General features: G+C 38.4%; 1 protein-coding gene across 3 annotated transcripts in view; it reads right to left on the bottom strand.

Moving 5' to 3' along the window:
* ARSJ (arylsulfatase family member J) overlaps window positions 1–10568 on the bottom strand; it is an 86721-nt gene extending 76153 nt beyond the window's left edge. Inside the window, exons 1-2 of one of the 3 annotated variants that reach the window (XM_064383929.1) lie at window positions 10523–10568; window positions 9485–10155 (exon numbers count right to left, since the gene is read on the bottom strand). In XM_064383929.1, the coding sequence (XP_064239999.1) occupies window positions 9485–9888 (404 nt within the window). In that variant the 5' untranslated portion in view covers window positions 9889–10155; window positions 10523–10568. Of the gene's footprint in view, window positions 1–9484; window positions 10220–10522 lie in introns of those variants that run through there. The other 2 variants (XM_064383928.1, XM_012473912.2) reach the window with 2 other exon arrangements.
* Window positions 10569–13384: the final 2816 nt, after the last annotated feature.

Below are 13384 nucleotides of genomic sequence, written 5' to 3'. Positions count from 1 at the left end.
GGTTGAAATGAAGGAGAAAATACTAAGAGCAGCCAAAGAGAAAGGTCAGGTTACCCACAAAGAGAAGCCTATCAGACTTACAGCAGATCTCTCAGCAGAAACCCTACAAGCCAGAAAAGAGTGGGGGGCCAAAATTCAACGTCCTTAAAGAAAAGAACTTTCAACCCAGAATTTCATATCCAGTCAAACTAAGCTTCACAAGCAAAGGAAAAATAAAATCTTTTGTGAACAAGCAAGTACTTAGAGATTTCACCATCACCAGGCCTGCTTTACAAGAGCTTCTGAAAGAAGCACTACACATACAAAGGAACAACCAATATCAGCCTTTCCAAAAATAAATCAAAAAGTAAAGAGCATTAACATAATGAAGAACTTACATCAACTAATGGGCAAAACAGCCATCTAGCATCAAATGGCAGTATTAAACTCATATATATTATTAATTGGATAAAAAGCCAAAACCCATCGGTATACTGTATCCAGACCCATCTCACATGTAACGATACACAAAGACTCAAAACAAAGGGACAGAAGAAGATTCACTAACCAAACGGAGAGCAAAAAAATTAAATAAATAAAAAGCAGGAGTTGCAATTCTCACCTCTGATAAGATAGACTTTAAAGCAACAAATATCAAAAGAGGCAAAGAAGGACATTTACCTAATACAGGAGCACCTAGATACATAAGCAATATTAGACTGATCAATGAGATAGAAAATTAACAAGGACATCCAGGACTTGAACTCAGACCCGGAACAAGTAAACTTAATAAACATTTATAGAATTCTCCACTTCAAATACACAAAACACACATTCTTCCATATCACACCTATTCCAAAAGTGACTAAGTAAATCACTCCTCAATAATTGCATAGCATTTCATAGGTTTAAATGAAATATTGGTTGGCTGCTTGTTTGTTATTTTCTTCCCTTATTCCTACCTGTCTCCATTGTTAAGCACAATTATTGGCATAAAAGAGGTTTTCAATTCCCATTTTTAGACTGCATTCTAGCCTGGGCAATAAAGCAATACTCCCATTCTCCCTCCCTCTTTCTCTTCCTATTTCTTCCTCTTGTTCATTCTTTTTTTTTTCTTTCTCTCTTTCTTTCTTCCTCTTTTTCTACTTTTTTTTTTTTTTAAAAGAAAACTACCACAGCAGCTTACACAGTATACCATTAGTCAATTAAACAATGACCACCAATCCTATACAGCTGCACTAATATGGTAGCCACTAGCCAAATGTGTCTTTAAATATCTCAAGTAACAAAAAAAAAGAAAAAAAAAAACAAGAATGTTGCTATAGGAAAAAGCTGAATGAAACCAAACTTTGAAATAAAACAGCTTTTAAACTGAGCTCATATTAAAAGCAGGGGCTCTAGGTCTTTGGGTCCTCCTATCTTTGATTTCTAAGAGAGGTCATTTGGATGACACAAGATATTGTCAGCCTCCAGCACCTGGATAAATTTCCACCTCGAAGAACAGCTATTTAGGAAACCCAGTAGAATTACCTGAACAGGGATTCACTTCAATGGCTTTTTTTTTCTTGACTTAATATGAGTACTACTTCTTCTTTTTTTTTTATTGTACTTTAGGTTCTGGGGTACATGAGCAGATCATGCAGGATTGTTGCATAGGTACATACATGGCAATGTGGTTTGCTGCCTCCATCCGCCCGTCACCTATATCTGGCATTTCTCCCCATGTTATGCCTCCCTAACCTCCCCACCCCCAGCTGTCCCTCCCCTCCCCCTCAACAGACCCCAATGTGTGATGCTCCCCACCTTGTGTCCATGTGTTCTCATTGTTCAACACCCGCCTATGAGTGAGAACATGTGATGTTTGATTTTCTGTTCTTGTGTCAGTTTGCTGAGAATGATGGTTCCCAGATTCATCCATGTCTCTACAAAGGACATGAACTCATCATTTTTTATGGCTGTATAGTATTCCATGGTGTATATGTGCCACATTTTCCTTGTCCAGTCTATCATTGATGGGCATTTGTGTTGGTTCCAGGTCTTAGCTATTGTAAACAGTGCTGCAATGAACATAACATATGTGTGCATGTGTCTTTATAATAGAACAATTTATAATCATTTGGGTATACACCTCATGCTAGTTAGAATGGCAATTATTAAAAATTCTGGAGACAACAGATGCTGGAAGGGATGGAGATAAATAGGAACATTTTTACACTGTTGGTGGGAGTGTAAATTAGTTCAACCATTGTGGAAGACAGTGTGGTGCTTCCTCAAGGACCTAGAAATAGAAATTCCATTTGACCCAGCAATGGCTATTTTTAAGACTCTTTAAAATTATAAACTTTGATCTTAAGAGTGTGCCAATAGTTGACTTGACCATAATTTTACTATCGGAAAACCCATATGGTCAAATAGGAATATGCAGCTATTTGTTAAATGATTTGACTATTGAGCCATTCTTTTTGAAATGGATATGTGAGGCGTCAAAGCCACTCTCTCCACTTGTTATATTCATTTTCCAGAGTCAAAGTAAGGCTTGAAGGAAACTCTGGTTTCTCCTGAACTTCTAACAGTAAACATGTAAATTTTTCTAAATGTTTAAGTATCAACTAAATATCAAATAAATAACAAAATATACTAATATTTAAGTATCAATTAAAAATAACTAAGTAATTAGAGTTTGTTTCAATGTTCTTTTATAATTCTAGATATATTCCCAGTAGTGTTACCTCACTGAGGTATTTTTTCATGCCCTACTGTAAAAAAATATTTTCTAAGTGTTTAAATATCAACTAATATATGAGAAAGTAATGACGGAACTCATGTAACTGACGTAACTGATATTTATTGAGTATTGTCTGGGTGTAACATGCTGCTTAAAACTAGGCCTTGAATAAAAGAAATTGATGGAAGATGAAGCATGCGTGACTGGGCCTTTTACAATAAGCAAATGGGAAATGAGTGTATGTGTACAAACATGCCTATGAAATGAAATAATCAAACTCTATTCCCCTAAGCATACTTAACTCTTTCTCCTATCAGAGTGGCTGAAAGAATTCAGTTACTTTCAGGGTTTCCAACATTAGGACAATTCTAACTCGAAAATTTAATATCTAAAAGCAATATTTTATAAACTGGAAGACACGTTCCCTTGCCTTGACAGCCCCTTGCCATCCACAGAGGAGGCCTATCTGAATCCTGTCTTTCTAGTCCAAACTAGGCCTGCAGAGCTCCCGACTGAGTGCCTGACTTTGTACAGTGCAGCTGTAGCTGGCAAGGCACAGCTGAGTCAATCTCCAGAAAGAGGCTATAATTAATACCGAACACTCACCACTTTCTAAGAGACTATCTGGGAAAAAAAATCTCGCCATATTTTTCATCCCTATTTACTTAATTCTTTACCAAATCTCCAAACTTGCCAATTATCTGCTTTCATTCAGATTCTAATATCTATGTGTATGTCCCTTCTCTACTCTCACTCAGTCTTTCCCCCATCCTAACTCTCTAACACTTTCCAATATGCCCTCTGCTCTCTAGCAAAATTCTCCTTAAAACTTTTGTTTTCTACGAGATGGGGTCTTGCTCTGTTACCCAGGCTGGAGTGCAGTGGCCCAATCATAGCTCTTTGCAGCCTCAAATTCCTGTGCTCAAGGAATCCTCTCACCTCAGCCTCCCTAGTAGCTGGGACTATAGGTGCATGCCATCACACACAGATAATTATTTTTATTTTTTAGAGACAGAGTCTCACTATGTTGTCCAGTCTGGACTCAAAGCAAAATCCTCTTTAACCTCATCTCTTCCTTGGACAGTCCCTGTACCTTTTTGCTGTAATTGACTCCTGGATGTCCCTGCTATACTTTCAAGTTGGGCTGGGCTTTTACTTACATCCCAGTATTCGTAAAGCCTGGAGCAGGTATGAGTGCCCTCTCAGTTTCTCACTGGCACTTCTAGACAATTTTGGCTCTTGTCTCCCTTTAAAAGCTCAACTCCTTTGAAAAGTAAGGCAACAGACAATAGACTCATTATCTTTCCTGTTAGAGTCCTTCGTCCAATTTCAGGCCTTTCCGGAACCTGACCCCTCATTCACAGATGATTCCAGCACTGGCTCACTGTCCTCTTTGCTACTATTTCTTTTTGTTCTCAATGATTTCCCAATGGATAACCATGAGGGTGATTATTCAACACTCTCCTTCAAATACTTTGCCTTCCTTACTTCCAAAGATATTTTCTTCCATCTGACCTTAGCACTCATTACCCTATAATTTTCAAAACCTATACTATATACTAAATTTTGATCCCATGAATACACCTTCCCAATCACTACTATCTGTTTTTTGGGCTTTCCAAGTTTACTGTAGTGTTATCACTTCAACTGCATCCAGATAGTTAATTTATTAACTCCAGCACTTTTTAAGAGAAAATACACCCCCATATTATTCCCCCTTTCTTTGCAAAGCTCAGAGTCCACGATCCACCATGCTATTCATTTGGCAAATCCCAAAACCTAGTTAATTCCATCTTTTCAACTGTACTTCTGCACACAAGAACCAGAACAGGGTGGGATAAAAACTAACAAAAATGTCTGGTTTCTGTTAAAATGACCACAAATCTCAAGTGGGCTGTCATTACTGCCCAGTATTTTTACTTCATTTCTTTACCCAATTCACTTTTTCACTCTCCTAGCAGATAGTTTGTATCGCTCTCTCTCTCGTTAAACCTTCAGAGCTTCATTCTCAACTAATTTCCTCATTTACTACTTTACTTAGAAAGTAGGATAATTCAAAAAAGAACTACTTCAGAGTCCGAAAACCAAATCTTCCAAGCTATTTGCATCTGTACATCTATACTCTTTCTTCTTTCCTATGACGATTAATGAACTGGTAAAAAATAGCCGAGGCAATTTTGAAGAACAATCAGGAGGATTTACATTCAAGATATTAATATTTATTATAAAGCTGTAGTAGTTAAGAGAACATAGCATTGACACAACGAATAGACAACAAGAACGAGAATTGGAATGGAATACTGCACAAACAGACCAAACATGAGCATTCATCCGATTTATGAAAAGGTGATGCTGCAGTGTAATGGAGATGGTATGGTCTTTTTAATAAATGGTGTGGGTCAAATGGATGTACTCATGGAAAAAATAATCTTGAACTCTCATTTACACCATACTAAAAATTAATTTCAGATAAATTGTCATCTAAATATAAAAATAAAACAATAAAACTCTTAGGGGAAAAAGACCATGGTCATGATCTTGGGGTAGGGAGAATATCTTAAATAGGACATATAAAGAAAAAGATTATAATGTGGATTACAAGAAAATTAAAGCCTCCTGTTAATTAAAAAATCAAAAACAAAAACAAGAAACCACTAAAAAACCCAAACACACCAAAACTAGTAAAACAACAAACAAACAAAACAAACAAAAACACTAAAAAAACCAAAACACTGTTGAGGAGAGTGAAGAAGCAAGCCACAGTATGGGAAAAGAGATTTGCAATACTAATATCTAACAAACAAATGGAATATATAAATAACTACCACAAATTAATAAGGCAAAAACAATCATCTAAAGAAAAAAATTGGCAAAATACTTGAATAAATATCTCTTTAAAGAGGATATAAAATTGGTCCATACAGATGTGAAAAGATGCTCAACTTTATTAGTTGTCCAGAAAATGCAAATTTAAACCGTAATGATGTAGCAGTGCATAATGACCAGACTGACTGAAATGAAAAAAGATAATATTAAATATTGGCAATGATGTGAAGCAAGTAGAACTTCCCATTTGATTACTGGTGAGAGTATAAACTGGTAGAATCACTTTGGGAAACTTAAGCAGTATCTACCAAAACTAAACATACACATCCCATTAACCCAAGATTTCCACTTCTTGACAGATACCCAAGAGAAATGAGTACTTATGTTCACCCAAAAACATATACAAGTATTTTTATGGTAGCACTGTTCATAATAACCCAAGATTGAAAACAACTCAAATGTCTATTAACGGTAGAATGGGTAAGTAAATTATAATATGCTTATACAAAGGAACACTATTCAATGATAGAGAATAAATTATATCTACAGGCAACAACATGGAAAAATCTTACAAACATTATGCTAAAAGAAGCTAGACATAGAAGAGTACCCTCTCTGTAACTCCATTTATATAAAGTTCAAAACCAAGCAAAATTAATTTAAGGCATAGGAAATTGGGAGAGTGATTACCCTTGGTGAGGACACCAGTTGAGTAGTGAATTGTTTTAAGCACAGTGGATTTATCAAGTATCCTATTAGATATAAACATTATTTGAGTTACCTTTGCATTTATTAACAGTGATCTTCATGGTATTTCAAGTGGGATAAATGAGTAACAAAATAGTAAAAACACAAAATTATTATCAAAGATATGAATTCAATTCAGATTGTCAACTTTCCTCCTCTAAAGTCTGCATAAACATGTCTAAATTTTGCAAAACTTATAATTTTTTTGAGGTTTTCACAATATTTTCTGCTAAGAAAAAATGATGTTTTTAATCCATATATTTACTTGCAATTTTTTTTTTTAAATGTGTGTAAATTACTTTGAAATAAATCAAACACAGGCAGCTACTTTCCCAATCAACCTTTTATCTTATCAGGACAACTGTGAACACGTAGAATGCTGTTTCTCAAAGGCCAGTGCATAGAATCCCTGCATCACTACCCCTCTTGGAATCTGTTGCCACATCAATATAAAATGGGTATATCAACAGCAACTACATAAAGTTGTTGCAAGGATTAAATGAGACAATGCATTACCCTGGAACACATTGACTGCTCAGCAGTAACAAACATTTAATACTAATAGTCTTAATTTATTTTTGCTAATGTCATTATCATAATAATCTGACACGCTCATTAAATCACTATTGATTTCTACAGTCAGCCCCAGACCTACCATAGCTGAAGGGCCCAGAAATCTGCATTTTAACTAGCATTTGGACTGACTTTTTTGGCACACAACAATTTGAAAACTACTATCCAGAGATTAGGAGTTACTTGTTTCTTCTTCATAGCTCCAATGCAGGAGTCTGTACACATGAATGTTTATTGACAGGCTGACTGATAGTCAATATTGCCAGACTACTATAATGTAAATTATTAAAGGAATCTGAAATTTGCTGTAGATTTGTGCAGTAAACGGAAATAGATTTTTACATTTTTTTGCTCCAGAAAAATATAAAGGGAGTGTTGTTTTGTTAATAGTAGGAAAAGTAGCTTCAGCTTCAATTATGTAAACTCTTTGTCATGTGAAGATATTTGAATCATGTCACATTTCACATAACCCATTTTCCCTTAAAATAGTTTAGTTCATTTCAGTTTGTTTTATTGCTTCCTTTTTTAATTTAGAAGATCCAGAAGGCATAGACATGTATTCATGGAGAGGATAAATGGCATATTCTCTGAAACCCGCATTAATAACTCATTTATGCCTAGTGTTCCATTATTGGAACCCTCAGCATGTGGGAATTATTTATATCCTACTGTTCAAGGTCATCACCAGGGTGTGATTGTAAAAGTTTTAAAAAAATACAACCTCAGGCAAAAATGGGTTAATATTAAGTCCATAACTGGGCTTCCATACCACTTTCTTTCTTACATCTGTGTTCATTTAAAGGAATTTTCCAGCAATTTGTCTAAAAGGAGAATTGCAAGTGAAAAGGTCTTCAAATTTTTAATTCAAATAGAAATTTAAATCAAATCACAGTAGCTATTTGTACTTTTTGTCTATAAAACAGTTATACAAACTGTTGCACTGAATAAAAAATTTTAATGAGGAAAAAATTCATCAGATGTCTGATTGCGTTGAAAGTACAGATGAGTCAATCTTTGACCAAAGAGAAAAATTAGGAAATATTTCCAACTTAGTTTCTGTTTCATTTTATTAAGTAAACATAATGGCTAAAAGATAAAACCTACATATTGTTTCAGTGCAAGATAATGTTTAAGAACAAATTTTCCTGTTTGGTGAAAAGCCTTGAACATACGTTTTATTGTGAAAAATAAATTCATATAGTTCAGTTACATATTTTCAACCACTGTTGGCTATCTGTGTAAATCTAAATTCTATAAGTTAGTTGAGGGTGTCCAGTGAGGCTTTGCGAGACATTTATTTCATGAGCCAAATATAAAGGTGCTTGAGATTAGACATGAAGAACTTGACCTCCAGGCCACCAGATGGACTTATGATTTTCCAGCCAAAATCTGCTCTTTTATAAATATCAAATACCCTTGAGTCTCTGATGTCACAGTTAACCTTTAAAATGACTCTGATGTACAGTGAGACTTTTCTCATTCTCAGGAGAGGGAAGGACAATAATTTTTTCATTTTCTGGCAATGATGCTAAGTTCTGACCGTTTGCTAAGCGGTGGAAATCATGCTGTAAGCAAAAGTCTGTGCAAGACAACCTAGATTCTTACAAAATAGTCTTAATTTTCCAGTGGATACTGGCTACTTTTATAGGATTCAATTCCAAAAACAACTTCATGAAGGAAGGGTTCCCTGCCCTGCAACTGAAATCACAAGACAGGCTTTTCTTCTACCTCTGTCCAGCTTATCCCTGACCCTCCTAGTTTATCTTCATTCCACAGGCTGAATTTGTACATTCACATTAATTGCAGTGGCCTATAATCTGACAGGATAGAGTAAAAATATGAAAATATGTGAACACTTTAAGTAGAAGATTTAGCTTTTTAGCAAAGCAGCAATATGAAAAGCACTTTACTTAAGCATCTAAATAGTCTGATTTCTGTTGGTTAGTCAGAAAATCCCAGACCTGTGAAAAGCAGCAAAAAACTGCAGATGAAGTTGGGGAAGTTTGACTCCTGTTGAGCACTTACTATTGAATTTTCTTGCACTTTGAGAACTGCTTTGGTAATTAAATATGGTTTTCACTAGTGATCTCGTAAGAGAAAATGACCCATCAAAGACCCAAGCAGTCATACATAAACTGGTCATATTTTACATTACCCTATATCTGTTTCATTGGCTCTTTTTCTCTGTTATGGATCTGTGGCTCTGACCATTCAATTCTAGATTTAAGAATGTATCAAGTGTCAAAACGTTTTTTGATCTTTCTTATTAGTGATGGTGAGTGTGAATTCTAGTATGACATCTGAAACAAAATCTGAGCATGCTCAGAAGTAGAATAGATTTGGAATAGGAGACCATTTCTGGAAATCTCTAATTGGTGGGTGTTTATACGTTCTCATCTCATTTAAAAACTTACAATTGACCCTGTGTAAAAGGAAAACTAGACTACACTAGTGACTAGAAAATTAAGATCATTAACATTGTATCTATTTTAACGCCATAACCCAATACCATACATCATTCATTCATTCAGTTGTCACCCATACTTCCTGTTACTCCCTTAAATTAGAAGCTGGATCTGAATTAAATGCTTAAGATTTCGCCAAGGAATAAATACAAGAAGTAGTAACACTTACTTTCCAGTAATAAACTGACTCCTGGATGGTGTGCAAATAGGCTGGACATAGTAGTTCTCCAGTTTAACTCCTTCAGCAGCGAGCTTGTCAAGAGTGGGTGTTTTAATTTCAGATCCATGGTAACCCACATCTCTAAATCCCTGATCATCCGCTAGGATGAAAATGAGATGGGGTTGGGAGGTGGAAGTTGTGCTGGGCTCTACTCTCTCTCCAGCTTGAGCTAGTAAGGCCCCTTCCTCCTCCTCTTCTAAGCCCTGGCTCCAGGACAGGTAACCATAAGTGAGGAGGCAGAGGACCCAGAATCCTGCCAGCGCCCCCATAGCTAGCATCTTTCCAGGACAGACCCAGGCCTGTGGAGAAGGCGGAAGCAGAGGCGGATGCCCCGCGCAGCCCCTAGGAGCCATTCACTGGAGTCCCAGGTGAGACTCCACGCTGAGAACCACGCGCCCCACGTCGCTTCGGGCGCACACATGCATCCAGGAGGGGTACACCCGACAGACGGTGGAGACTCTACCTAGTAAAGAAATCCTCCTCTCCTCTCGTCTGTCACCATGTCCGACAGCTTTAATCTTCCAGAAGTGATGGCTTAATGGGTGGGACTTCGGAAAAACAAGGAGAGCTCGCTCTTCTCCAGCACAGTTCCCTCTCCTCCTCTCCACTCCCTAGAGCAGCTTCCTCCAAGAAAAAAAAAAAAAAAAGTTAACGTCTTCACCAAAAAGTTGTCTGGAGAAAAAAAATCACGCAAGGAATTGAGAATCACACTGGACAGGAACTTTTCTTGGCCAGAGCGCCCTCGACGTTGGGGAGCGAGGCTGACTGTCCCGGGAGTGCTGGCACGGAGGGCGGTGGGATCGGCCGTCTGTGCCGCGGTCTCCACACCTGGGAAGAACTGCGAAGTGGACCCTTCGCGTCTGGCTGTCATCGGGCAGATCCACTGCCGTAGTGGACCGGCCTCCTGATCACCTTCTCCACTTTCCCAGGGCTCTCCATTTTTTCCCAGTACTTCCCTAGGCGTTTGCCAATCTCCCCGACACTCACCAGGCGGCGAAGTGAGGAAAAAGCCGTTTCCTGATCTCCCTCCACCGCTAACCACCCGCTTCTCTGCAGAAACTCCGGGATGCGATCCCTTCTCCCGGCTGCTGGGGAGCGTGGAGGCCAAAGCCGGGTCCCCAGCCCCGCGGCCGGTCCGCGCGGAGCCCGCCTGGTCTTCGCGGAGCTGGCGCACCCGGCGGAGGCGCTGCGAGCTGCGTGCGTTTTCTCAGCTAACTTATTTAGCTTTGGCACTCCGAGTTCTTTTGCCTCCTCCCTCCTTTCTCTCCAGTGAATCACAGAACGGTACTTTCTGCCTTCGCTCCCCGGGAAGAGGGGGAGGGGAAAGGCCGGTTTAGAGGCTCGATCTTTCCTTTTTCCGGGAGGTGGATGGCCAGGGCGGAGGAGGGCGAGCTGCGCGCTGCTCGAGCCAGATGGGATTCCGGGGGATCCGCCTGGGCTACCGCGTCCCAAGAGTGTCGCCTCCTGCCCATCACCCCGAGAGGGGGAGAGGACGGCGGCGCGAACGGGGAAGGCTGAAGCGGGCGCTTCTCTTCGTGGGTCTGTAGGTGAAGAGCCCTGCCTCCCATCGCGAAAGCAGCGCTTGCAAACTTTTTAAGCTGCTGGAGGGAGTGAGAAAGGAGGAAAAGTAAAAACAAATTTCGCAGGACACTCTTTCCAGTTTCCTTTTCAGGTTTCCCTTTACTCGTCCCCCCACCACCGTCATTTTCCTATTTCTTTTGTCCCCACCTCCTTTTTTTTTTTTTTTTTTGTTAACAGTTAACGATGACAAATTTTTAAGTTTTATTTCCTCTCCTAATAGCTGGCTTTTACAGCCTGATTCTTCATTACCTTTGCCTTATGTGAACAAACGGGAATTGCCCGCTCTCTTACTTCTTCCCTAACTTACCCACAGGGTGTCTCCAGCCAAGAGCCTGGAGAGGAAGAGTTATACATTTCTTCTAGAACCGCGAAGCCAGTCTGCATTCCTGCATTAAAGAAGCCGATGTTTCCCATCCAGTAATTCGGGGAGCTTCATCATTTTTTCTTTCTTTTACTGTGTGGAGTGAAAGCCTTGTAAAAACTCGTCTTGATTGTGAATATACTCTTGATTTTACTAGAATCATAGCGTTTTAAAGCCCTTCTCAAAGGCAGGAGAGGGTTGTATAGTAGTCTCTCTTCATAGAAGAAGCGATGAATGCCAAGAGCCACTGAGATATTTTTTTTCTACTATTAAATTTATTCAACAGTTACTTACTGAATGCCTACTGTGGGCTGGCACACACCGTGTCAGATTCTCCCAATTGACTGAAACATAAATCTAGGTTTCATTTACTCATTTATTTTTAATTATCTCCTGTTGCTAAAGTTCCTGCTGAGTTCCCAGGCAAAACTTTGTGAAATGGGAACTTTGAAAGACGCGATGGGGCTCCATGAAGTTAACCTTGCTAGCTGCTATAGGCCTTCTAGTCAATGCTCTTCCTTGCAGCCCTTCTGGCTAATCTGGGCAGAGATGGTCCGTTTTAGAAGACATGTTCGGAAATGTGAGTTTAGCAATTCTGCAAATTAAGTCACCAAATATGTAATGGGAGTACTGAGTATGAGGGGATTGAAAAGCACTGAGGGGTAGGGTTCTAGGCTTAATGGGCCTAGCCACGTGCTTGAATGGGAAAGACACAAACATTCTGATCAATCTAGACTTTTATTTGGGGGCATAGTCAGTGACTTCTTGTGACATAGCACAAGAAGTGTCCATGTTCTGTGAGAATGAGGCATATTTTCAGTTCAGATTCCAGGCAATAATAATAAAACAATCAAAATGTATGGAACATTTACAATGTGCTAACCATAGTACTCTATATACTGATACATACACACATATACAGTCCTATCTATCAGGGATTAGTTTCAGAACCCTCAGGAATACCAAAATTCATGAATGTTCAAGTTCTCATGTAAAATGGTGCAGTATGTGTATATAACCTACATATTAATAAATATTCTAAGCTTTAAAACAGCTCTAGATTACTTATAATAGCTAATACAATGTAAATGTTATGTAAATAGTTGTTAGACTGTATTATTTTTATTGTTGTATTGTCATTTTTAGTTTTCTTCTTTTCTCGTTTCCAATCTATAGTTTGTTGAATCCCATAATGTAAAACCTGCGAATACAGAGGCTGACTGGGTATGTTTGTTTATATAGTGCTGTATACAGTTTACTCACTTTCCTTTTACAGAAGGAAAATAATCTTATGAGGTATTCTTCCATTCAACAAATATTTGGGGAGCTAGGCCAATGCTAGAGGATTGGAAGGTAATGGTGAAATAAATCAGTCTCTACTCTGTTGGAATATACACCAGGGTGGAGAAGAAATACATTGATCAATGAATCACCCAACTCCAATAGTTACTATATAAATGTTCTAAAAAAAAGGGAACGTTTTCAAAGAAGTGTTAAAACACACAAAAAAACTTACTTTAGATTGGGCACAATTATTAGGTGAGGTGGTTCAGGGAAGTGACCTTTTAAACTGAGGGCATGTTATTTTGTTTGTCACCCCTTTCTATAGAAAACTTAGACTTAGAAATCTATCTGGCTTCAAAGCTGATGCTTAACAAAAGATATTCTTCCTACAAATGGGCTTTAAAGTCTTTGCCAGACACATAGCACAGAGATAACACAGCTGCCAGAGTTAGAATTTTAATCCTCACACGAAGCATGCAGATACTGTACACTCAGGATAGAAGGACAGATTCCAGGCCCTAAAAGGCCATTTCTGGATTAAACAGCACTAACACTAAGGAAGACTAAGAACTACTTGCAATTAGTAATAAGAGCCAAGAAACAAGAATGGCCATGGCACAGTA

This window comes from Aotus nancymaae, unplaced genomic scaffold (assembly GCF_030222135.1).
Source record: "Aotus nancymaae isolate 86718 unplaced genomic scaffold, 86718_ANA_hifiasm-v0.15.2.pri h1tg000033l, whole genome shotgun sequence".
Taxonomy (NCBI): domain Eukaryota; kingdom Metazoa; phylum Chordata; class Mammalia; order Primates; family Aotidae; genus Aotus; species Aotus nancymaae.
Note: the sequence above shows the minus strand (reverse complement) of the source record. Positions and strands in the feature narration are given on the sequence as shown.